The sequence below is a fragment of the Jaculus jaculus genome, chromosome 6 (assembly GCF_020740685.1).
Source record: "Jaculus jaculus isolate mJacJac1 chromosome 6, mJacJac1.mat.Y.cur, whole genome shotgun sequence".
Classification (NCBI taxonomy): Eukaryota; Metazoa; Chordata; class Mammalia; order Rodentia; family Dipodidae; genus Jaculus; species Jaculus jaculus.
The window spans coordinates 44,125,102-44,148,202 of NC_059107.1; the positions used below are offsets into that span (position 1 = coordinate 44,125,102).

Here is a 23,101-nt window from a genome sequence, read left to right on the forward strand (position 1 = left end):
TCCTTACCTCGAAAATCCAAAATAAGAAAAATAAAAATCATTTCAAGACCTGAGTAAGAATGTCAGTAATAAACATGACTGCTCTCTGATGGGATTTGAGGCCTGTTCCACAGGAGAGAATTCTGCCTAGTACTGACAACCTAATGAAAAGCCTATGGGTGGAGGAGGTCATAAACCCTAAGGGGGAACTACTATTGTCTGGATAAGTAAATATACTCACCAAACTACTCTCTAAATACTTATGTTTATATTTATGCCCATATATTAATGCTACTCTCACTTTTAGTTAGAGAAGCCTCTCTTTTCTGATGGTCGTGACCACTGAGATGACTCAAAAGTCACCAAAGGCTGTGCATGGTGACTCATACCTTTAATTTCAGCCCATGGGAGGCAGAGGTAGGAACATCACTGTAAACTTGAGATTACGTAGTAAATTCCGGGTCAGTCTGAGCTAGAGTGAGACCCCACCTCAAAAAACAAACAAAGCTCACTAAAGTGCTGAGAAGTGACAGAGGAGTGCTCAGCACTGAGACTCCTCTATCACACCTTTCAAGGCTCAGGGACCCTTGAAGAAGAGATGGGAAAAAGAATGTAAGAGCTAAAGGAAGGCGAGAACTGCTTACAGTGCTGTCTTTCAGACACAAGGTGGCCTTGATATTTATGACCTCCCAGTGGCTGACAATTACCTACATAAGACCTGAGTGTTAGGAGGGAAAAATGATGACCTCAAAATAGAAGACAGATGAATTGGAAAGAAGGGATTCAGTGGAGTTGGGATTTAGGAAGGAGAAAAGAGGGACAATGGGAGGAATGATCATGGTATGTTTATTGTCTATATGTACAAAAGTTGCCAATAAAAAGTTAGAAAATATGCTGGGCATGGTGGCGCTCGCCTTTAAGTCCAGCACTCAGGAGACAGAGGTAGGAGGATTGCCAAGAGTTCAAGGCCACCTGAGACTCCATAGTGAATTCCAGGGTAGCCTGGGCTAGAGTGAGACCCTACCTTGAAAAAAAAATGTTAAAAAATAAAATAGAAGACTGAGGAGATGGCTCCATGGTTAAGGACGCTTGCATGCAAAGCCTGACAACCTAGGTTTGATTCGCCAGTACCCACAGAAAGCCAGATGCATAAAGCAGTACATGCCTCTGGAGCTTGTTTGCAGTGGCAAGAGGCCCTGGCGTGCTTATTCTATCTCTCCCTCATCTCTCTGTCAATTATATAAAAATTTTTTAAAAGCTGGGTGTGGTGGCTCACACCTTTAATCCCAGCACTTGGGAGGAACAGGTAGGAGGATCACTGTGAGTTCAAGGCCAACCTGAGACTACATAGGGAATTCCAGGTCAGCCTGAGCTAGAGTGAGACCCAACCTTGAAAAACCAAAAAAAGAAAAGAAAACTTTTAAAGTTTTTAAAAACATAAAAATGGGGGACTGGAGAGATGGTTCAGTGGTAAAGATACTTGCCTGCAGATCCTAAGGACCTCAGTTTGATTCCCCTGTACCCACATAATACCAGATGTACAAGGTGGCACATACATCTGGAGTTTATTTGCAGTGGCTAGAGGCCCTACCACACCCATTCTCTCTTTCCCTCTTTCTCCCTATCTCAAATAAATAAAATATTGCTGAGCATGGTGGCACACGTCTTTAATCCCAGCACTCAGGAGGCAGAGGTAGGAGGATCACTGTGAGTTTGAGGCCATCCTGAGACTACATAGTAAATTCCATGTCAGCCTGAGCTAGAGTGAGACCCTACCTTGAAAAAACAACAAATAAAGCCGGGCGTGGTGGCGCACGCCTTTAATCCCAGCACTCGGGAGGCAGAGGTAGGAGGATTGCCATGAGTTCAAGGCCACCCTGAGACTACAGAGTTAATTCCAGGTCAGCCTGGACCAGAGTGAGACCCTACCTCAAAAAAACCAAAAAAAAAAAAAACCAACAAATAAAAATAAAATAATAACAATAATAAATAATAAATTACAGCATTATCATAGAAAATTCATTTATTTAAAAAGGGGGGTGGGCTGGAGAAATGGCTTAGCAGTTAAGGCTTTTACCTGAAAAGCCTAAGGACCCCAGTTCAATTCCCTAGGACCCACATGAGCCAGATGTACAAGAGGGCACATGCATCTGGAGGTCGTTTGCAGTGGCTGGAGGCCCTGACACACCCATTCTGTCTTTCTCTCTGCCTCTTCCTCTCTCTCTCTCTCAAATAAAAAATATATTTTTTTTTAAAAAAGAAAAAAAAGGGGAGGCTGGGAAGATGTGTCAGTGGTTAAAGGCACTTTCTTGCAAAGCCTGATGACCTGGGTTTGATACCCTAGTACCCAAGTAAAGCCAGATGCACAAAGTATTATATGCATCTGGAGTTAATCTGCAGTAGCAAAAGGCATGCCCATACACTCTCTCTTTTCTCTTTCTCAAGCAAAGAAATAAAGAACAATTTAAAAAAAAAAGAGTGACAGAGGAGTGCTCACCATGCAATATCTCTATCATAACTTCCAAGGCTCAGGGTCCATTGCTGAAGAGGTGGCAGAAAGAATGTAGGAGCCAAAGGAAGGGTAGGACTCCTTACAATGTGCTCCTCTAGACACAAAGTGGTCTGGATATCCATGACCTCACAGTGCCTGACACTACCTACACAAGACCATCATAATAGGAGGCAAAAGATCATGACATCAAAATAAAAGAGACACTGATTGAGACGGGGAGGGGATATAATGGAGAATGGAGTTTCAAAGGGCAAAGTGGAGGGAGAGAGGGCATTACCATGGGATATGGTTTACATGGAAGTTGTTAATAAAAAATAATTAATTTTAAAAAAGAATTAAATTAAATTAATTTGATTTTAACATACATTAGACATTATGATAGACATAGTGATTTTTTTCAACTACCTTTAATCACCAAACCATTTTTAAGTTTAACATAAGGCAATATTTATGACTAGTAGAATATATGAAGCCTAGACAAACTATATTAACATCATCATCATCATCATCATCATTATTATTATTATTATTATTATTATTGGGTTTTTCAAGGTAGGGTCTCACTGTAGCCCAGGCTGACCTGGAATTCACTATGTAGTCTCAGGGTGGCCTTGAACTCATAGTAATCCTCCTACCTCTGCCTCCCGAGTGCTGGGATTAAAGGCATGCACCACCACACCCAGCTCAACATTGTTTTTATATTGCAGGCTTTCCTAGGGCAGGAGGACTTTCCTCAGTTTCCCTAAGAACAAAGTTACAATGACTAAATCACCTTTTATAAGACTTAGACAATAATCTCAGTGATAATCACCCAGTAAAACAGCATGAACAAAACAGGAACTGTCTTAAGGTTACAGTGTTTATTTTTATTTATATTTTTAAGATATAATAATCTTATTTAATAGTAAAAGGTTGACATATAGCGGACCATAGCAAACTTGGTTTAAAGCCAGTCTTTCACAATCATTATCGTGGCCACATTAATATCAGTGACTTAAAGTTTTTAAGTTTACAACCCGAATACCATAGCATCCTGTTACCAACCAGGGCCATCCTTTGTTAGCCTGATATAAGCCCTGGGCTAATAGTCATTTTATATATTATATATCTCAAAGAGCCGGTAATCTGATCAAGTTCTAAATCAACTTTGTCTTTACCCTTCTGTTTAAGCTTACTCATATTTTCATATACACACTTTTACCTTACAATCCATGTAACCACTCTGTAACAATCTTTTTCATCCCTTACCAATATTTAAAGTTTCCTCTCCAGTTTATCTTCCTCAGGCAGTTCATCTCATAACTGCCAACAAAAACTTTCATTGCCCTTACCATAAGACTTTTAATGTGACCATTTAAGTTTTTTTTTCTGATTTTTGCTTGTATGTGTTTTTTTTTTTCTTTTTGTCTCTATGGTTAATTAAAATAAACTGCTGGATTGTAATTTTCTTCCCATTTTCCTGGGTCAGCAGTCTACCTAGGGTCCCCTCTTTTTTTGAATCTTTAGAGGTCAATTATATTAATTTCATATTTTGACTTTTATGTTACATTTAGATAAGGTTTAAATAAACAAACAAAAACTCAAAAAAAAATTAATTAAAAAAAAGAACATACTCTTTTAAAGAGCCAGACATGGTGTCACATGCCTTTAATCCTAACACTCAGGAGGTAGAGGTAGGAGGATTACAGTTAGTTTGAGGCCACCCTGAGAGCCTAGTAAATTCCAGGTCAGCCTGGGCTAGAGTGAGACCCTACCTCCAAAAGCCTATGTGTGTGTATATGTATGTATGTATGTGTGTGTGTATATATATATATATATATATATATATATTTCTTTTTTAAGAGAGAGAAATTCAGCAGCCTTAGATTACAAATTCAGAAAAAGGCCAGGCGCGGAGGCACATGCCTTTAATGCCAGCAATTGGGAGGCAGAAGTAGGAGGATCACTATGAGTGTGAGGCCACCTGAGAATCATAGGGAATTCCAGGTTAGCCTGAGCTAGAGTGAGATTCTACCTCGAAAAGCAAAAAAAAAAAAAAAAAAATGGGGGGGGCCTGGAGAGATGACTTACCCCTTAAGGCGTTTGCGCACAAAGCCAAAGGATCCTGGTTCAACTCACCAGGACCCACATAACCCAGATGCACAAGGGAGCACATGCATCTGGAGTTCATTTGCAGTGGCTGAAGGCCCTGGCATGCCCATTCTTTCTCTCTCTCTCTGTGTCTCCCTTTTTCTCACTCTCAAATAAATAAATGAAATTTATTTATTTATTTTTCTCAATTTTTATTAACATTTTTCATAATTATAAAAAGTATCCCATGGTAATACCCTCTGTCCCCCCCCTTTCCCCTTTGAAATTCCATTCTCCATCATATCCCCTCCCCGTCTCTATCGATCTCTCTTTTATTTTGATGTCATGGTCTTTTCCTCCTCTTATGATTGTCTTGTGTAGGTAGTGTCATACACTATGAGGTCATGGATATCCAGGACATTTTATGTCTGGAGGGAGCATGTTGTAAGGAGTCCAACCCTTCCTTTGGCTCTTACATTCTTTCTGCCTTACATTCTCTTCCACATTAGACCCTGAGCCTTGGAAGATGTCATCAAGATGTTACTCAGTACTCCAGTCACTTCTTTCCAGCACTATAATACCTTCTGAGTCATTCCAAAGTCACTGCCATCTGAAAAGAGAAGATTCTCTACCCAAAGTGAGAGAAGCATTAATATAAGGTTATAAATATTGGGCTGGAGAGATGGCTTAGCGGTTAAGCGCTTGCCTGTGAAGCCTAAGGACCCCAGTTCGAGGCTTGGTTCCCCAGGTCCCACGTTAGCCAGATGCACAAGGGGGCGCACGCGTCTGGAGTTCGTTTGCAGAGGCTGGAAGCCCTGGTGCGCCCATTCTCTCTCTCTCCCTCTATCTGTCTTTCTCTCTGTGTCTGTCACTCTCAAATAAATAAATAAATAATTAAAAAAATACTTTATAAAAAAAAAGGTTATAAATATTAAGAGAAGTGCTTACTGGGCAGTTTGATAAGCATAATATATACATTTATCCAGACATCATCAGATGTTACAGCCCTAGGGCTCATGACTACCCCTGTTTTAAGTTTTCAGTATCAGGTATGTGTTTCCCCTCATGGAGCAGGCCTCCAGTCCAACTGGAGGGCAGTTGGTTTCCACCATGACAGATGTGCCACTATTGTACCCATTGGCTCATTTGGGCTGGCTGGCCAATTATAAGGCTTGCAGTGTCCACTGTTGAGTATCTTCACTGGTGGTATCTCTTTCTCCCATTGAACTGTAGGCAGAATGTTTTTTGCAGCTTTCTGTCAGCTGGTCTACATGGAGGAGGTTATCAGCTCAGTTCTAGCAGGATTTCTCAGTGGCCTTCAGCCCAAGTAAGTGGAGTCTTCAGCGATAGGGTCTCACCTATTCCTGCTTGGAAACCAAGGGAATCAGTAATGGCCTATAATGTTTTGGGGGCAACAGTAACTCCCTGGCCAACAACTCACTGGAGGTATCCCATCCCAGGCACTGAAATTTTTCTAACAATGATCTATGGCTCCTGAGTGTTCCATTGTCCAAAACTGGAGGATTCCATATAATTGATTTGTATCCTCTTAGATTTTTTTTTTAATTTTTATTTATTTATTTGAGAGTGACAGACAGAGAGAGAAAGAGGCAAAGAGAGGAGAGTGGGCGTGCCAGGGCTTCCAGCCACTGCAAACGAACTCCAGACGCATGCGCCCCTTTGTACATCTGGCTAACGTGGGTCCTGGGGAGTCAAGCCTTGAACTGGGGTCCTTAGGCTTCACAGGCAAGTGCTCAACCGCTAAGCCATCTCTCCAGCCCTCCTCTTAGATTTTGATTAGCCCTCCCTCCACCTTTCCTTTACTTAATTTCTTCCCCTGACCTCACTTTGGGCCTTTTCACCCCCATTAACAAATTCTTCTACTTACATATATACAATACCAACCTATTAAGTACCTTCCTCCCTTCCTTTCTCTTCCCTTTATATCTCCTTTTTTAAAATCAAAACATTTATTTTTTTGTTATAAAAACAAAAATAAAATCAAGCAGATCATGAAATAAACATATTTTTATAGTTTCCCATCCCAGTTTCTCTGTTCTAGAATTTAACATACAGTTCAAGTTCAAGGTTTCAATACTTCCTCTAGATGCTATGAAGTCTCCATCTTATAACCATGTTTCTCTAGTTCAGCACGTAGCTGATTGGAGAAGTCACCTTCCACACTGTCATCATCCCAGTTATCCTCCCACACGTGTGCATCTTCACCTTCATCGAACCCAGCCCAGGCTTTGGCAAGAAACTCCTCGAACTCGTCGTCCTCTTCCAGGAGACCCAGGTCTGCCGGCTGCTGCTTCTCTGACATGGCGATCCTCCAAGCTCTGTATCTCCTTTTTAACTTACTGGCCTCTGCTACTGAGTTATTTCCTTCTCACTCAGAAGCCCAATCATCTGTAGCTAGGATCCACATATGAGGGAGAACATGTGGTGCTTGGCTTTCTGGGCCTGGGTTACATCACTTAGTATAATCCATTCCAGATCCATCTATTTTCCTGCAAATTTCATAACTTCATTTTTCTTTACCGCTGAGTAGAACTCCATTGTATAAATGTGCCACATCTTCATTATCCACTCATCAGTTGAAGGTCATCTGGGCTGGTTCCATTTCCCAGCTATTATGAATTCAGCAGCAATAAACATGGTTGAGCACGTACTTCTAAGGAAATGGGATGAGTCCTTAGGATATATGCCTAGGAGTGCTATAGCTGGGTCATATGGTAGATCAATTTTTAGCTGTCTTAGGAACCTCCACACTGATTTCCACAATGGCTGGACCAGATTGCATTCCCACCAGCAGTGTAGAAGGGTTCCTCTTTTTCCACATCCCTGCCAGCATTTATGATCATTTGTTTTCATGATGGTGGCCAATCTGACAGGAGTGAGATGGAATCTCAATGTAGTTTTAATCTGCATTTCCCTGATGACTAGGGACGTAGAACATTTTTTTTAGATGCTTATACACCATTTGTATTTCTTCTTTTAAGAACTCTCTATAGAGCTCCATAGCCCATTTTTTAAAAAATTTTTTATTTATTTATTTGAGAGCGACAGACACAGAGAGAAAGACAGATAGAGGGAGAGAGAGAGAATGGGTGCGCCAGGGCTTCCAGCCTCTGCAAACGAACTCCCGATGCGTGCGCCCCCTTGTGCAACTGGCTAACGTGGGACCTGGGGAACTGAGCCTCGAACCGGGGTCCTTAAGCTTCACAGGCAAGCGCTTAACCGCTAAGCCATCTCTCCAGCCCGATAGCCCATTTTTTAATTGGCTTGTTTGACTTCTTATTATTTAAATTTTTGAGTTCTTTGTACATCCTAGATATAAATCCTGTATCAGATATATAGCTGGCAAAGATTTTTCCCATTCTGTAGGTTGCCTCTTTGCTGTATTCACAGTGTCCTTTGCAGTACAAAATCTTTGTAATTTCATGAGGTCCCAGAGGTTAATCTGTGGTTTTATTGCCTGAGCAATTGGGGTTGTATTCAGAAAGTCTTTGCCAAGACCAATATGTTGAAGGATTTCCCCTACTTTTTCCTCTAACAGTTTCAGGTCTGATGTTAAGGTTTTTAGTCCATTTGGATTTAGTTCTTGTGCATGGAGAGAGAGAAGAATCTATTTTCATCCTTCTACAAATACAGATCCAGTTTTCCCTGCACCATTTGCTGAAGAAGCTGTCTTTTCTCCAATGAGAATTTTTGGCATTTTTATCCACTATCAGGTGGCTATAGCTACTTGGACTTACATCTGGGTCCTCCATTCTGTTCCATTAATCTACATATCTGCTTTTGTGCCAATACCATGCTGTTTTTGTTACTATGGCTCTGTAGTATAGGTTAAAATCAGGTATGGTGATACCTCCCCACTTATTTTTGTTGCTCAGTATTATTTTACATATTTGAGATTTTTTGTGATTCCAAATGAATTTTTGGATTGTTTTTTCAATTTCCATGAAGAATGCCTTGGAATTTTGATGGGGATTGCATTAAATGTGTAGTTTCCTTTTGGTAAGATTGCCATTTTCACAATATTGATTCTTCCAATCCAGGAACAAGGGTTGTTTTTCCATTTCCTAGTGTCTTCTGCAACTTCCTCGCTTGAGTGTTTTATACTTTTCATTGTAGAGAACCTTTACTTCCTTGGTTAGGTTTATTCCAAGGTCCTTTATTTTCTTTGATGTAATTGTGAATGGGAGTGATTCTCTGATTTCTTCCTCTGTGTGTTTGTTGTTAGCATATAGGAATGCTACTGATTTCTGTGTATTTATTTTGTATTCTGATACATGGCTATAGGTGTTTATCAGCTCTAACAGTTTGCTGGTAGAGTCTTTAGGGTCCTTTATATATAGAATCATGTCATCTGCAAATAATGACAACTTGATTTCTTCCTTTCCAATTTGTATCACTTTTATGTGTGTCTCTTGCCTTATTGCTATGGCTAAGGCTTCCAGTACTATATTAAATAAAAGTGGGGACAGTGGATTCCCTTGTCTTGTCCTGATTTTATGGAAAAGCTTCCAGTTTTTCCCCATTTAGTAATATGTTGGCTATAGGCTTGTCATAAATAGCCTTTATTATATTGAGATATGTTCCTTCTATTCCCAGTCTCTGTAGGACTTTTATCATGAAGGGATGTTGGATTTTGTCAAACGCTTTCTATGCATCTAGTGGGATGATCATATGATTTTTGTCCTTCAGTCCATTTATATAATGTATTACATTTATCGATTTCCATATGTTGAACCATCCCTACGTCTCTGGGATAAAGCCTACTTGGTCAGGGTGAATGATTTTTCTAATATATTCTTGTTTTCTGTTTGCCACTATTTTGTTGAGAATTTTTGCATCTATGTTCATGAGAGAGATTGGTCTGTAATTTTCTTTTCTTGCTCTATCTTTGCCTGGTTTTGGTATCAGGGTGATGCTGGCTTCATAAAAGGAGTTTGGTAGGATTCCTTCTTTTTTGTTTTATTGAAAAGCTTAAGAAGCAATGGCATTAGTTCTTACCTGAAGGTCTGGTAAAATTCAGCAGTGAATCCATCTGGGCCTGGGGTTTTTTAGTTGGGAGATTATTGATAACTGTTCGGATCTCCATGCTTGTTATGGTCTATTTAAGTGATTAATCTCAGATTGATTTAATTTAGGTAGATCATATAAATCAAGGAAATTATCCATTTCTTTCAGATTTTCATACTTTGCGGAGTATTTGCTTTTATAGTATGTCCCTATGATTTTTTGAATTTCTCTGGAATCTGTTGTGATGTTACCTTTTTCATCTCTGACTTTTTTTTTTGTTGTTCATTTTTTATTTATTTATTTATTTGAGAGCAACAGACACAGAGAGAAAGACAGATAGAGGGAGAGAGAGAGAATGGGCGCGCCAGGGCTTCCAGCCTCTGCAAACGAACTCCAGATGCATGCGCCCCCTTGTGCATCTGGCTAACGTGGGACCTGGGGAACCGAGCCTCGAACCGAGGTCCATAGGCTTCATAGGCGAGCGCTTAACCGCTAAGCCATCTCTCCAGCCCATCATCTCTGACTTTTTTAATTTGTGTCTCTTCTCTCTTTCTTTTGGTCAGATTTGCTAAGTGTTTATCAATCTTGTTTAGCCTTTCAAAGAACCAACTCCTTGTTTCATTAATTATTTGGATTGTTGTTTTTTTTTGTTTCTATTTCATTAATTTCTGCCCTAATCTTTATTATTTCTTCCTGTCTACTGATTTTTGGTTTGCCTTGTTTCTTTAAGGTGAAGCATTAGGTCGTTTACTTGCGACCTTTATAATTTCTTCATATAGGCACTTAAGGCTATAAATTTACCTCTTAGAACTGCCTTCATTGTGTCCCAGAGATTTTGATATGTTGTGTTCTCATTATCATTTGACTCTATAAATTTTTTGATTTCCTTCTTGATTTCTTCATTGACCCATTCATCATTTAGTAGTGTATTGTTTAGTTTCCATGATTTTGTGTATGCTCTTTAGCCTTTCTTGCCATTGATCTGAAGTTTGATTCCATTGTGGTCAGATAGAATGCAAGGAATTATTTCAATTGTCCTGTATTTGTTAAGATTTGCTTTGTGTCCTAATCTATGGTGTATTTTAGAGAATGTTCCATGTGCTGCTGAAAGGAATGTATATTCTGCAGCATTTGGATGAAATGTCCTGTATATATCTGTTAGGTCCATTCCTTCTATGACCTCATTTAGTCCAGATGCCTCTCTGTTTATTTTTTCCTGGGATGACCTGTCAATTGATGAGAGTGGGGTGTTAAAGTCACCCACTACCACTGTGTTTGGTGTTATCTGTGACTTTAGTTCTAATAGCGTTTGTTTTATGAATTTGGGGCCCCTCATATTGGGTGCATATATGTTCAGGATTGTAATGTCATCCTGTTGGAGGGTGGCTTTAATCAATATATAGTGACCTTCCTTATGTTTCTTAACTATTGTTGGACGGAAGTCTACCTTGGTAGGATAGCAACCCCTGCTTGTTTTCTAGGTCCATTTGCTTGAAACACCTTTTTCCAACCTTTCACCCTAAGATAGTGTACCAAGTTTGTAGAAAGGTGGGTTTCTTGGAGGCAACAAATTGAAGGATTCTGCTTTTTAACCCAGTCTGCAAACCTATACCTTTTGTTTGGGGGCATTGAGGCCATTGATATTACGAGATAATATTGAAAGGTGTGTATTCATTTTTGTCATTTTTTCAGTTCTTCCGGTTTTACCTTTCCTGTCTTGTGTTAACTAGTATTTGAGTATTGTTTGTTTTTCCTGGTTCCTTTTATGTGTGCTTTTCTTTTTCTTCAGCATGGAGCATTCTTCCAAGTATTTTCTGTAGCGCTGGTTTTGCCTTCAAATACTCCTTTAACCTGCTTTTGTCGTGGAATGTCTTTATTTCTCCGTGTATTTGAATGGATAGTTTTTCAGGATAAAATAACCTTGGTTGACAATTGTTATCTTTCAGGACTTGGAATACATCATTCCAAACCCTTCTGGCTTTTAAAGTTTGTCTTGAGTAATCTGCTATAATCCTGTTAGGCTTGCCTTTGTAGGTAACTTGATTTTTCTCTCTGACTGCTTTCAATATTTTTTCTTGTTTTGTGTTTTGGTAGTTTGATTATAATATGGCAAGGAGAGGTTCTTTCCAGGTTTTGTCTGGCAAGTCTTCTGAAGGATTTCTGTATCTGCATTGGCACCTCTTTCCCAATTTGGGGGAAGTTTTCTTTTGTGAATTTTTTGAAGACTCCTACTATGTCTTTGGAAAGAAATTCTTCTCCATGCCCTGAATTCTTGTGTTTGATCTTTTTTTTTTTCTTTTTTTTTAAATTATTTATTTATTTATTTATTTGAGAGCAACAGACACAGAGAGAAAGACAGAGAGAGGGAGAGAGAGAGAATGGGTGCGCCAGGGCTTCCAGCCTCTGCAAACGAACTCCAGATGCGTGCACCCCCTTGTGCATCTGGTTAACGTGGGACCTGGGGAACTGAGCCTCAAACCGGGGTCCTTAGGCTTCACAGGCAAGCGCTTAGCCGCTAAGCCATCTCTCCAGCCTGTGTTTGATCTTTTCATACTGTCCCAAATATCTTGAAATTCCCACTCATACTTTTCTATTAGTTTGTCTTTCCCTTTGTTGGACTGTATTAGATCTGCCACCTGGTCTTCTAGCTTAGATATTCTGTCCTCTCCTTCATCCATTCTATTGGTGAGAATTTCTACAGAGTTTTTTATTTCATTGACTGTGTTCTTCATTGCTAGTAATTCTTACTGACTTTTCTTTATTTTTTCTATTTCCTTATTTATGTCTAGTATTGACCTCTTTATTTCATTAAATTGGTGTCCTATGTTTTCCTTTGATTTCCTCTTTGATTTCTTCTTTGACTTCTTTAAACGTTTTTATAATCTTTCTTTTGAAATCTTTCTCAGGCATTTCCTCTAACTCATTCTCACTAGAGGTCATTTCTGATGCATTAATACTTTTTGGTGGATTTATACTGTCTTGATTTTTGGTGTTTCTTGTGTTATAATGTATATATTTTTGCATCCTGGATTGTTTAATGATTGGATTTTCTAGTTAGCTGGGTATTATTAGATGTATCAGACAATCTCATAACTTCAGGGTAGGAGCTTAAGGCATTAGGTTTGGCTCTCAAGACTGTCAAGAGTATTGGGCTGGAGAGATGGCTTAGCGGTTAAGAACTTGTCTGTGAAGCCTAAGGACCCCAGTTCGAGGCTCGATTCCCCAGGACCCATGTTAACCAGATGCACAAGGGGGCACATGCATCTGGAGTTCATTTGCAGTGGCTGGAGGCCCTGGTGTGCCCATTCTCTCTCTCTCTCTCTCTCTCTCTCTCTCTCTCTCTCTCTGCCTCTATCTCTGTCTGTCACTTTCAAATAAATAAATAAACATAAAACAAAAAATTTAAAAAGAAAGACTGTCAGAGTATTTATCCACGAGTAGGTATTATGACAACCAGATCCTCTACCTGTCCCTTAGGGTGTGTGGTGCCCCATCCACACCCTTAATTCTGACAACAAGGAGGTTAAGATTTCTGTTCTCTTGATGGTTCCAAGTCAGCTTGTGACCAGGTGAGACCCTTCCCTGGTGCAATCCCAGTTACCTCTGCTCCTGCTTGGGTCCCACTGTCGGTTCAAGTTGGTGTGGCTGGGTCCCTGGACTGCTGCTCTGTTCCCTGGAGCTGGGCATTGGCAGTGGGGATGGGGAGGCTGCCAATGCTGCTCTAGTTCTCTCGCTGTTCCACGTGTTCTTCTACCTTGTGGTCTGCTCTTCCGTTGTTCACTGCCGCTCTCCCTTCACATTTCTTGAGTTTGCAGAGAGCTCCAGTGTGAGTGGAAGCTCCCCACACCTGGCTTTTCCTGCGGCTCAAGTCAAGCCTGGCGGCTTTCTGGTGCGCCCCCACCACTGCCGTGATCGTGGACCCGCCAGAGCTGCTTCTGCCGGCCTGTGTGGGCTCCGGATGCTCTGGATCCCTCCTCCTTCTCCACTGCTGTTTCAATTTCCTATACACCTCACTTTTTAGTAAAAGTGTGTATTTTGCTGAGGTTCTTCTTATCTTTTTCCCCCCTAGGCTGCTTTGGCGTGGTACCTACACCACCATCTTAACCAGGAGTCCCAATAAAATATATTTAAAAGAAAAAAAATTAGCCAGGCATGGTTGTGCATGCTTTTAATCCCAGCACTTGGGAGGCAGAGGTAGGAGGATCACTGTGAGTTCTAAGCCGCCCTGAGACTACATAGTGTATTCCAGGTCAGCCTGAGCTAGAGTGAGACCCTGCCTCAAAAAATAAAAAGAATAAAAAAAAAATTAAAAGATCTGAATAAAGATTAAAAATAAATGGCTGGAGAGATGGCTTAATGGTTAAGGTACTTGCCTGGTAAGCCTAAGGACCCAGGTTCAAGTCCCCAGTACCCATATAAGCCAGATGCACATGGTGGTGCATGTGTCTGGAGTTCCTTTCCAGTGGCTAGAGGCCCTGGCACTTCCATTCTTTATGTCTCTCTCTCTCTCTCTGCCTCTTTCTCTCAAATCAATCAATCAATAAATAAATACATAAATAAAAAGAATATATATATATACGCATATATATATATATATATGTATATATGTGTATATATATATTTAAAGTTAGGCCAGGTGTGGCAGAACACACCTTTAATCCCAGAATTTGGGAACCAGAGGTAGGGGCCCCACTGTGAGTTCTAGGCCACCCTGAGATTACATGGTGAATTCCAGGTCAGTCTGGGCTTGAGTGAGTCCCTACCTCAAAAAACCAAAACCAAATTTGGGCTTGGCCACACATGTCTTTTCACCTGTCCTCAGGGGATGGAGAATCACTGGGGCTCCCTGATTGACAATAACTCCAGGTTGAGAAAGAGACTGTCTGAAGGAAGTACACAAATGAGCAATAGAGAAGGGCTCCAATGTTTTCCTCTGGTCTCCATGTGCATATCTGCACACATGTTCACACACCACACATAAGCACCATCACACACATGCAAAAAAATAAATAAATAAAAGTAAGAAGTGAAAAGAGGGCTTGGGAAATATCTTTTTTTCTCATGTTCCTGGTAGAGTGCTTCCCTAACTTGCATGAGGCCATAAGTGTAATCCCCTGTACCAAAATAAAATAGTAAAATACTATGACTAAGAGAAAAACTATGTTAAAAACTACAGGGAGGCTGGAGATATGACTTACCAGTTAAGTCATTTGCCTGCAAAGCCTAAGGACCCAGGTTCAATTCTCCAGTACCCATGTAAACCAGATGCACCAGGTGGAGCATGTCTCTGGAGTTTGTTTATAGTGGCTACAGAACTTGGCATGCCCATTCTTGCACTATCTGCCTCTTTCTCTCTCAAAATAAATAAAATTATTATTATTGGGCTGAAGAGATGGCTTAGCATTCAAGGTGCTTGCCTGAGAAGCCAAAGGACTCAGGTACAATTTCCCAGGACCCATGTAAGCCAGATGCACACGGTGGCGCATGCATCTGGAGTTCATTTGCAGCAGCTGAAGGCCCTGGAACACCCATGCTCTCTCTATATATATCTCTTTCTCTCTCTCTCTCTCAAATTAATAAAATGGATAATAAAAAAGAAAAATGTCTTTAAAATATTATTGTTATTTTTGGATTTTATTGTTTTGTTTTGATTTTGAGGTAAGGTCTCACTGTAGCCAAGATTGACCTGAAATTTACAATGTAGACTCAGGGTGGCCTCAAACTCATGGTGATCCTCCTGTTTCTGCCTCCCAAGTGCTGGTATTAAGGGTATGTGCCACCATGCCTGGTAAATAAAAAAATTTACTTTAGCCCTGGCTGACCTGAAATTCACTGTATAGTCTCAGGGTGGCCTCGCCTTCTCAGCGATCCTCCTACCTCTGCCTCCTGAGTGCTGGGATTAAAGGTGTGCACCACCATGCCCAGCTTCCTACAGCTTTTTAAAAATAATTTTATTGGTGGTCGTGGTGTAGGATTGCCAAGAATATGAGGCCACCCTGAGACTACATAGTAGTGAATTCCAGGGTAAGAAGACCCTACCTTGGAAAACCAAAAAAAAAAAAAAAAAAAAAAAAAGACAGGTGTTATAAAAAGTCATCAACTTGGGCTGGAGAGATGGCTTAGCAGTTAAGCACTTGCCTGTGAAGCCTAAGGATCCTGGTTCGAGGCTCAATTCCCCAGAACCCACATTAACCAGATGCACAAGGGGGCACATGTGTCTGGAGTTCGTTCGCAGTGGTTGGAGGCCCTGGCATGCCCATTCTTTCTCTCTCTCTCTGCCTCTTTCTCTGTCACTTTCAAATAAATAAACATAAAACAAAAAAATTATTAAAAGTCATCAACTTGGGGGCTGGAGAGATGGCTCAGTGGCTAAAGGCGCTTACTTTCAAAGCTTGATAGCCCAAGTTTGATGACCCAGCACCCACATAAAGCCAGATGCACAGAAGTGGTGCATACATCTGGAGTTTGCAGAGGCAGGAGGCCATTTTCTCAGAGGTGTGCTGATTTTCTCTCTCTCTGTCAAATAAATAAATAAATATTTTTTAAATAAAATAAATGAAAGGGATCTGAAGAGAAGGCTCAGCAGTTAATGACACTTGTTTGTAAAGCTTGATGGCCCCAGTTAGATTCTTCAGTACCTGTGTAAAACCAGACACATAAAGTGGCACATGTGTCTGGAGTTCATTTGCACCATTATACATTTTTTTTTTTTTTCAAAATAGGGTCTCACTCTAGCTCAGGCTGACCTGGAATACACTATGTAGTCTCAGAGTGGCCTTGAACTCATGGCGATCCTCCTACCTCTGCCTCCCGAGTGCTGCGATTAAAGGCGTGAGCCATCATGCGCGATTTTATTACATATTCTTTTTCCTCTCTTTCTCTCTCACACACATGCAAAAAAATAAATAAAATTTAAAAAAATAAAAATTAAAGCTGGAAACATGGCTCAGTGGTTAAGACACTTGCCTGCAAAGCCTAACAATCCAGGTTTGATTCCACAATACCCACGTAAAGCTAGATGCACAAAGTGGCGAGCATCTGAAGTTGGTTAGCAGTGGCTGGAGGCCCTGGCATGTCCATTCCCTCTCTCTCAATCTCTCTGTCTCTCTTTCTGCTTGCAAATAAATAAAGATAGTTTAAAATAAATAAATGAATAATTTCTTTTAAAAAAAAGACATCAATACCCAATGGCAAACTCTTCACAATAATAGATGTTTCAGAAGAAACCTTAAAGCCAAGGATGCATTAAATGATCTACTTCAACTACTAAAAATAAATAACTGCAAACCAAGATCCAGTGAAGTTATCTGTTAAAATTGATAGACACATAAAGATCTTCTAAGATAAGGACAAGCTAAAACAATTCATAACCACCAAGCCAGCCTGGCAGAAGATACTAAAAAGAATCCTAAGCCCAGGGGAAGAAGAAAGTAACAAACACAGAGAGAATGCAGGAAGGAATGAGCTTCAGGAGAGGTATTCATAAACAAATTAAACTACCAAAAAATCAAGCCTGTCCAGTCCAGTAGCCTCATTAGCATACCTCATTAGCATGCCTCTAATGGGCATGTCACCAGTGGTCTCTGTGGGTTTCTCCACATTCTCTTTCTTTGTTTTTTCTTTTATTTATTTTATTTTATTATTAGTTTTGGTTTCTTGAGGTGGAGTCTCACTCTAGCTCAGGCTGACCTGGAATTCACTATGTAGTCTCAGGGTGGCCTCGAACTCATGGCAATCCTCCTACCTCTGCCTCCCAAGTGGTGGGATTAAAGATGTGTACCACGGCTGGAGAGATGGCATAGCGGTTAAGTGCTTGCTTTTGAAGCCTAAGCACCCCGGTTCGAGGCTCGGTTCCCCAGGTCCCACGTTAGCCAGATGCACAAGGGGGCGCACACATCTGGAGTTCGTTTGCAGTGGCTGGAAGCCCTGGCGCGCCCATTCTCTCTCTTACTCTCTATCTGCCTCTTTCTCTCTCTGTCACTCTCAAATAAATAAATAAAAATCTTAAAAAAAAAAAAAAAAGATGTGTACCACCACACCCGACTGACAACTTCCATAATCGTAAACAATATCCCATGGTAATTCTCTCCTTCCCCCCACTTTCCCCTTTGAAACTCCACTCTCCATCATCATATCCCTTCCCCCTCTCAATCAGTCTCTCTTTTATTTTGATGTCATTATCTTTTCCTCCTATTATGATGATCTTGTGTAGGTAGTGTCCAGCACTGTGAGGTCATGGATATCCAGGCCATTTTGTGTCTGGAGGAGCACACTGTAAGGAGTCTTGCCCTTCCTTTGGCTCTTACATTCTTTCCGCCACCTCTTCTGCAATGGACCCTGAGCCTTGGAAAGGTGTGATAGAGATATTTCATTGCTGAGCACTCCTCTGTCATCTTCTCAGCATCAAGATACCTTATGAGTCATCCCAAGGTCACTACCATCTGAAAAGAGAAGCTTCTCTAACCAAAAGGGAGAGTAGCATTAATATATGGGTATGGGGCTGGAGAGATGGCTTAGCGGTTAAGTGCTTGCCTGTGAAGCCTAAGGACCCTGGTTCGAGGTTCGGTTCCCCAGGTCCCACGTTAGCCAGATGCACAAGGGGGTGCACGCGTCTGGAGTTCGTTTGCAGAGGCTGGAAGCCCTGGCGCACCCATTCTCTCTCTCCCTCTATCTGTCTTTCTCTCTGTGTCTGTCGCTCTCAAATAAATAAATAAATAAGTTAATATATATATATATTAACCCCATGATGAATCCTACCAATCAGAAGTCAGGAGGAGCCCAGGTGAGGTAGATGTTGCGGTTAGGGTCTCCAGACTCAAGCTAGGCAAGAGGGTGATGGACACCTTTTGTGGGGGGGTGGGTAGGTGGTCCGCTTACTTGTGCAATGGGGAAGGTCCAGGTATGAAGCCCCAGCGAAGACTTGGGGGTGGGAAAACGAGAGGATGGCTGTAGGTCAGTAACAAGAACAGTCTGCCGGCCAGGTCTTGCTCAGAAGCGCCCCCCCCCCCCCCCCCGCTAGTCCTCCTCTCCCTCTCCCCCACTGCAGTCAGATTCCTACCTGGAGGACATTTACCCCATGACACCAGGCATGGAGCCAGCTCTGACCCCAGATGAGTGGCTGAAAGGCATCATATATATATATATATATGGGTATGAACATTAAGAGAAGTGCTTATTGGGCAGTTTGATGAGCATAGTATATACATTTAGCCAGACAGCCGTAGATGTTACACCCCTAGGGCTCATGAGTATCCCTATTGTAGGTTTGCAGTATCAGGGATGTATTCCCTCCCATGGAGCAGGCCTCCAGGCCAAGTAGACAGTGGTTGGTTTCCCCCATAACAGACATGCCACTATTGCACCCATTGGCTCATTTGGTCTAGTTGGCCATACTTAAGTCTCATGACGATCCTCCTGCCTCTGCCTCCTGAAGGCTAGGATTAAAGGAGGCTGAGGTAGGAGGATCGCCATGAGTTCAAGGCCATCCTGAGACTACATAGTGAATTCTAGGTCAGCCTGGGCTAGAGTGAGACCCTACCTCAAAAAACAAAATAAATAAATAAAAGAAAAGGAAATAATTGAAGAGGCATGCACACAGATAGCAAAATATTGAGAAATTTTAGTACAGTAAAACAGAAGAGTGTGTAAAAAGATAGGATGGGAGCTAGTCATGGTGGTGCATGCCTTTAATCCCAGCACTCAGGAGGAAGAGGAAGGAGGTTCGCCATGAGTTCAAGGCCACCCTGAGACAACTTAGTGAATTCCAGGTCAGCCTGGGCTAGATGGAGACCTTAACTTGAAGCCCCCCAACACCCACACAAAAAAAAAAAAATGGGTGGAGTATTGTGTTCCAAGAAAGCAACTGGCTGGCTCCTTGAGTAATTACATTGCCCGAGGGCAGTGGGTTACTGTTTGGCTAGGAGAAGGAGGAGCTAGTTACTGGAGGTCGCACTTTGGGTAGTTCTCTGTGCTGATTGACAGGCTCATGTAGGCAAGCTTTTCTCTACTACACATGTCCTTTCCCATGACCCATCTGATTTTTTTCCGTCTGGTTTTAATTACACAAACATCCAATTATGCATAGGCATAAGATGATAATAGTGGGTTCTCCCTAACTGTTCACCCAGAGAACACAGTTTGCCTTACTTCATGTGTGCCCCAAATCCATCCAGGCTGGGTTGTCCCCATCTCCACCCCCATCTCCTCATCCCACATCTATCATGGCATGTGTTGGAATGGAAACTGACTATAAAAAGTGAGTTAACACTGGGTATGGTGACACTTGCCTTTAATCTCAGCACTCAGGTGATCAAGGTAGAGGGATCACTATGAGTTTGAGGCCAGGCTGAGACTACTTAGCCTGGACTACAGTGAGACCCTATCTTGAAAATAAAAGGGGGGTGGCTGGAGAGATGGCTTAGTGGTTAAGATGCTTGCCTGCAAAAGCCTAAGAATTCACATGAAATCTCCATGTCCCACATAGCCAGATGTAGTGATGCAAGCACAGAATGTTGCACATGCGCACAAGGGGGAGTGTGCATCTGGAGTTTGTTTGCAGGAGCTGAAGGCGCTGGTGCACCCATTCTTTCTCTCTCTATCTCTCTTTCTCTCTCCCTCTTTCTTTCTCTGTTTCTGTCTCAAAATAATTTTTAAAAGTTTAATTTTTTTTAATAAAAAAAAGAGGGGAGGAGAGGGAGTTACTGAAGGTTAATAAGGGAGGAGAGACTTATTCCCTTGTTTAAAGTGGGATATACTTGCAGTTGGATGCAGATGGGGACCCCAGGTTGCCGACTGGTATCTAGGTACGTGGTTAGGAAAAGGGTTTGTTTATTGCCTAAGCCGAGCAGTGTCCCAGGTTGCTAAGCCATTCCCCATGCTTGTCTGCTTCAGGTTGAAAGATAAGAACAAACAATATTCAAACCAGCCAAATGAAAGGAATTAGTAATAACCCATGTAAATGCTCTTAACTCTTCAGTAACAGACACAGACGAGCTGATTGGATTCAAATCCAAGATTCAACTGTTTGTCATCTGCAGGGAACATATCTGGGTGTGAAGACACAGACAGACTGTAGGAGGAGACATGGAAGTTGCTATACCAAGCAAGCAGAAGCTGAAAACAAGCAAGAGTAACTATACTTGTTTCCAACAAAGTATGTTTCAAGCCAGATTTAGTCTAAAGAGACAAAGAAAGCAACCCATCAAAAAGATACAGTAAACAGAAATATATGTGCACTGAACAAACACAGGACATACAGGAACAGATATGTCCACATACAATAATAGTGGATGTCTTCCACATCACACTTTTATCAATAGAGCATGCAGATAAAATATCTACAAAGAAACTTTAAACTTTCCCATAGGCCAAATGGACTTAGCAGTCGTCTACATAATATTTCATTTAAAATCCATAGGATAAACATTCTTCTCAACATCCCATAGATGACATTTGAGGCCAAAACACAAGTCTTAACAAATACCAAAGAGAGTAAAGTAATTTAGTATATCATGTCAGATATACCAAATACCAAAGAGAGTGAAGTAATTTAGTATATCATGTCAGATCACAGTAGAATCAAGCTAGAAGTTAATTTTAAGAGAAACTGCACAAATATTTTGAGAATGAACAATACCCTCTTGGATGATCAGAAGGTTATACAAAACATGCAAGAGAACACTTAAAATTTCCTACATTAGAATGAAAATGAAAACACAACTTATCAGAAAATTTGGGATGCAGAAGACCTAGTTCTAAGTGGTAAGTTTATAGTTATGAGTGCTTACATTAAAAAAAAATCAATATTAGGGTTGGAGAGATTGCTCAGTGATTAAGGCACTTGCCTGCAAAAGCCTAAAGACCTGGGTTTGATTCCCCAGTACCTAGATAAAGCCAGATGAACAAAGTGGTACATGTATTACATGCATCTGGGGTTTGTTTGCAGCAGCTAGAAACCCGGGTGCACTCAGTCTCTTTCTGTCTTTCCCTCCCAACCCCCACATACCAAAGGATGGTGGCACATGCCTTTAATCCCAGCACTCAGGAGGCAGAGATAAGAGGATGTGAGTTTGAGGCCAGCCTGAGATTTCATACTGAACTCCAGGTCAGTCTGAGCTTGAGCAAGACCCTACCTTGAAAAAAACAAACAAAAAAAAAAAAATCAACACTGGAGCCAGGCATGGTGGCGCATGCCTTTAATCCCAGCACTTAGGAGGCAGAGGTAGGAGGATTGCCATAAATTTGAGGCCACCCTGAGACTACATAGTGAATTCCAGGTCAGCCTGGGCCAGAGTGAGACCCTACCTCAAAAAAACAAAACAAAACAAAAAAAATCAACACTGGGCTGGAGAGATGACTTAGCAGTTAAGGCGTTTGCCTGCAAAGCCAAAGGATCTCTGTTAGGCTCTCCAGGACCCACATAAGCCAGATGCACAAGGGGGCACATGCATCTGGAGTTCGTTTGCAGTGGCTGGAGGCCCTGGAACACACATTCTATCCCTCCCTCCCTCCCCCTCAAATAAACAAATAAATAAAACATCAACATTTTAAAAAATAAGAAAACTTAATAATGCACCTCAGCATCTTAGAAAGACAAGAAGACAAATCCAATAAATACAAGGACAGAAATTGATGAAATGGATACTAAAGAACAATATTAAGGAATCAATGAAACAGACAGTTTATCCTTTGAAAAGATGAAGAAGGGGCTAGAGAAATGGTTCAGTGGGTAAAGTGCTTGCCACATAAGCATGGGCACCTGAGTTGGATCCCCAGCACCCATGTGAAAGCTGAATGTGGTAGCAGGTACTGGTAACCCTAGCACAGGGTAGGCAGAGACAGGAGGATCCCTGGGCCTACTGGCTAGCTTGTCTAGCTGAATTAGCGAACTCTAGGTTGAGAGCAAGATATGTCTCAACAAGAAAGGTGTTAGGCGGATGTGGTTGAACATGCCTTTAATCCCAGCACTCAGAAGGCAGACGTAGGAGGGTCACTGTGAATTTGGGGCCATTCTGAGACTACATAGTAGTGAATTCCAGGTCAGCCTGGGCTAGAGCGAGAGTCTACCTTGAAAAAAAAACAAAACAAAAAAAAAAAGAGCAAATGCGGGCAAAGACTCAGGGTGATGGGTACTCTTATACATTATTGGTGGGAATATAAATTAGTACAGTCACTATGGAAATTGGTATTACGATCTCTCAGAAAATAGGACTATAAAAATAGGACTATAAGTTTCAGCCATGCCACTTCTAGGTAAATAGCAAAAAGAATCTAAGTCAATATGTAATAGAGATAACTACGAAATCTATGCTGACTGTGGCAGTTCTCACACCAGCCATGCTATAGAATCAGCCTAAATGTCCATCAACAGATCAATGAACAAAGATAAAAAGGTCAGGTGTGGTGGTGCATGCCTTTAATCACAGCACGCGGTAGGCAGCAGTAGGAGGACTGCCTTGAGTTCAAGGCCACCCTGAGACTACATAGTGAATTACAGGTCACCCCTACCTCAAA

General features: G+C 41.3%; 1 protein-coding gene across 1 annotated transcript; it reads right to left on the reverse strand.

The window, feature by feature from the left end:
• Positions 1 to 6,574: 6,574 nt before the first annotated feature.
• Positions 6,575 to 6,884, reverse strand: LOC101605401 (26S proteasome complex subunit SEM1-like). Its single transcript, XM_045151671.1, has one exon. The coding sequence runs from the start codon at positions 6,882 to 6,884 to the stop codon at positions 6,672 to 6,674; it is 213 nt and encodes a 70-aa protein (XP_045007606.1). The 3' UTR covers positions 6,575 to 6,671.
• Positions 6,885 to 23,101: the final 16,217 nt, after the last annotated feature.

What these genes read in the sequence shown, in the direction of transcription:
- LOC101605401 (XM_045151671.1), bottom strand. Translation starts at nt 6,884, where the DNA reads ATGTCAGAGAAGCAGCAGCCGGCAGACCTGGGTCTCCTGGAAGAGGAC.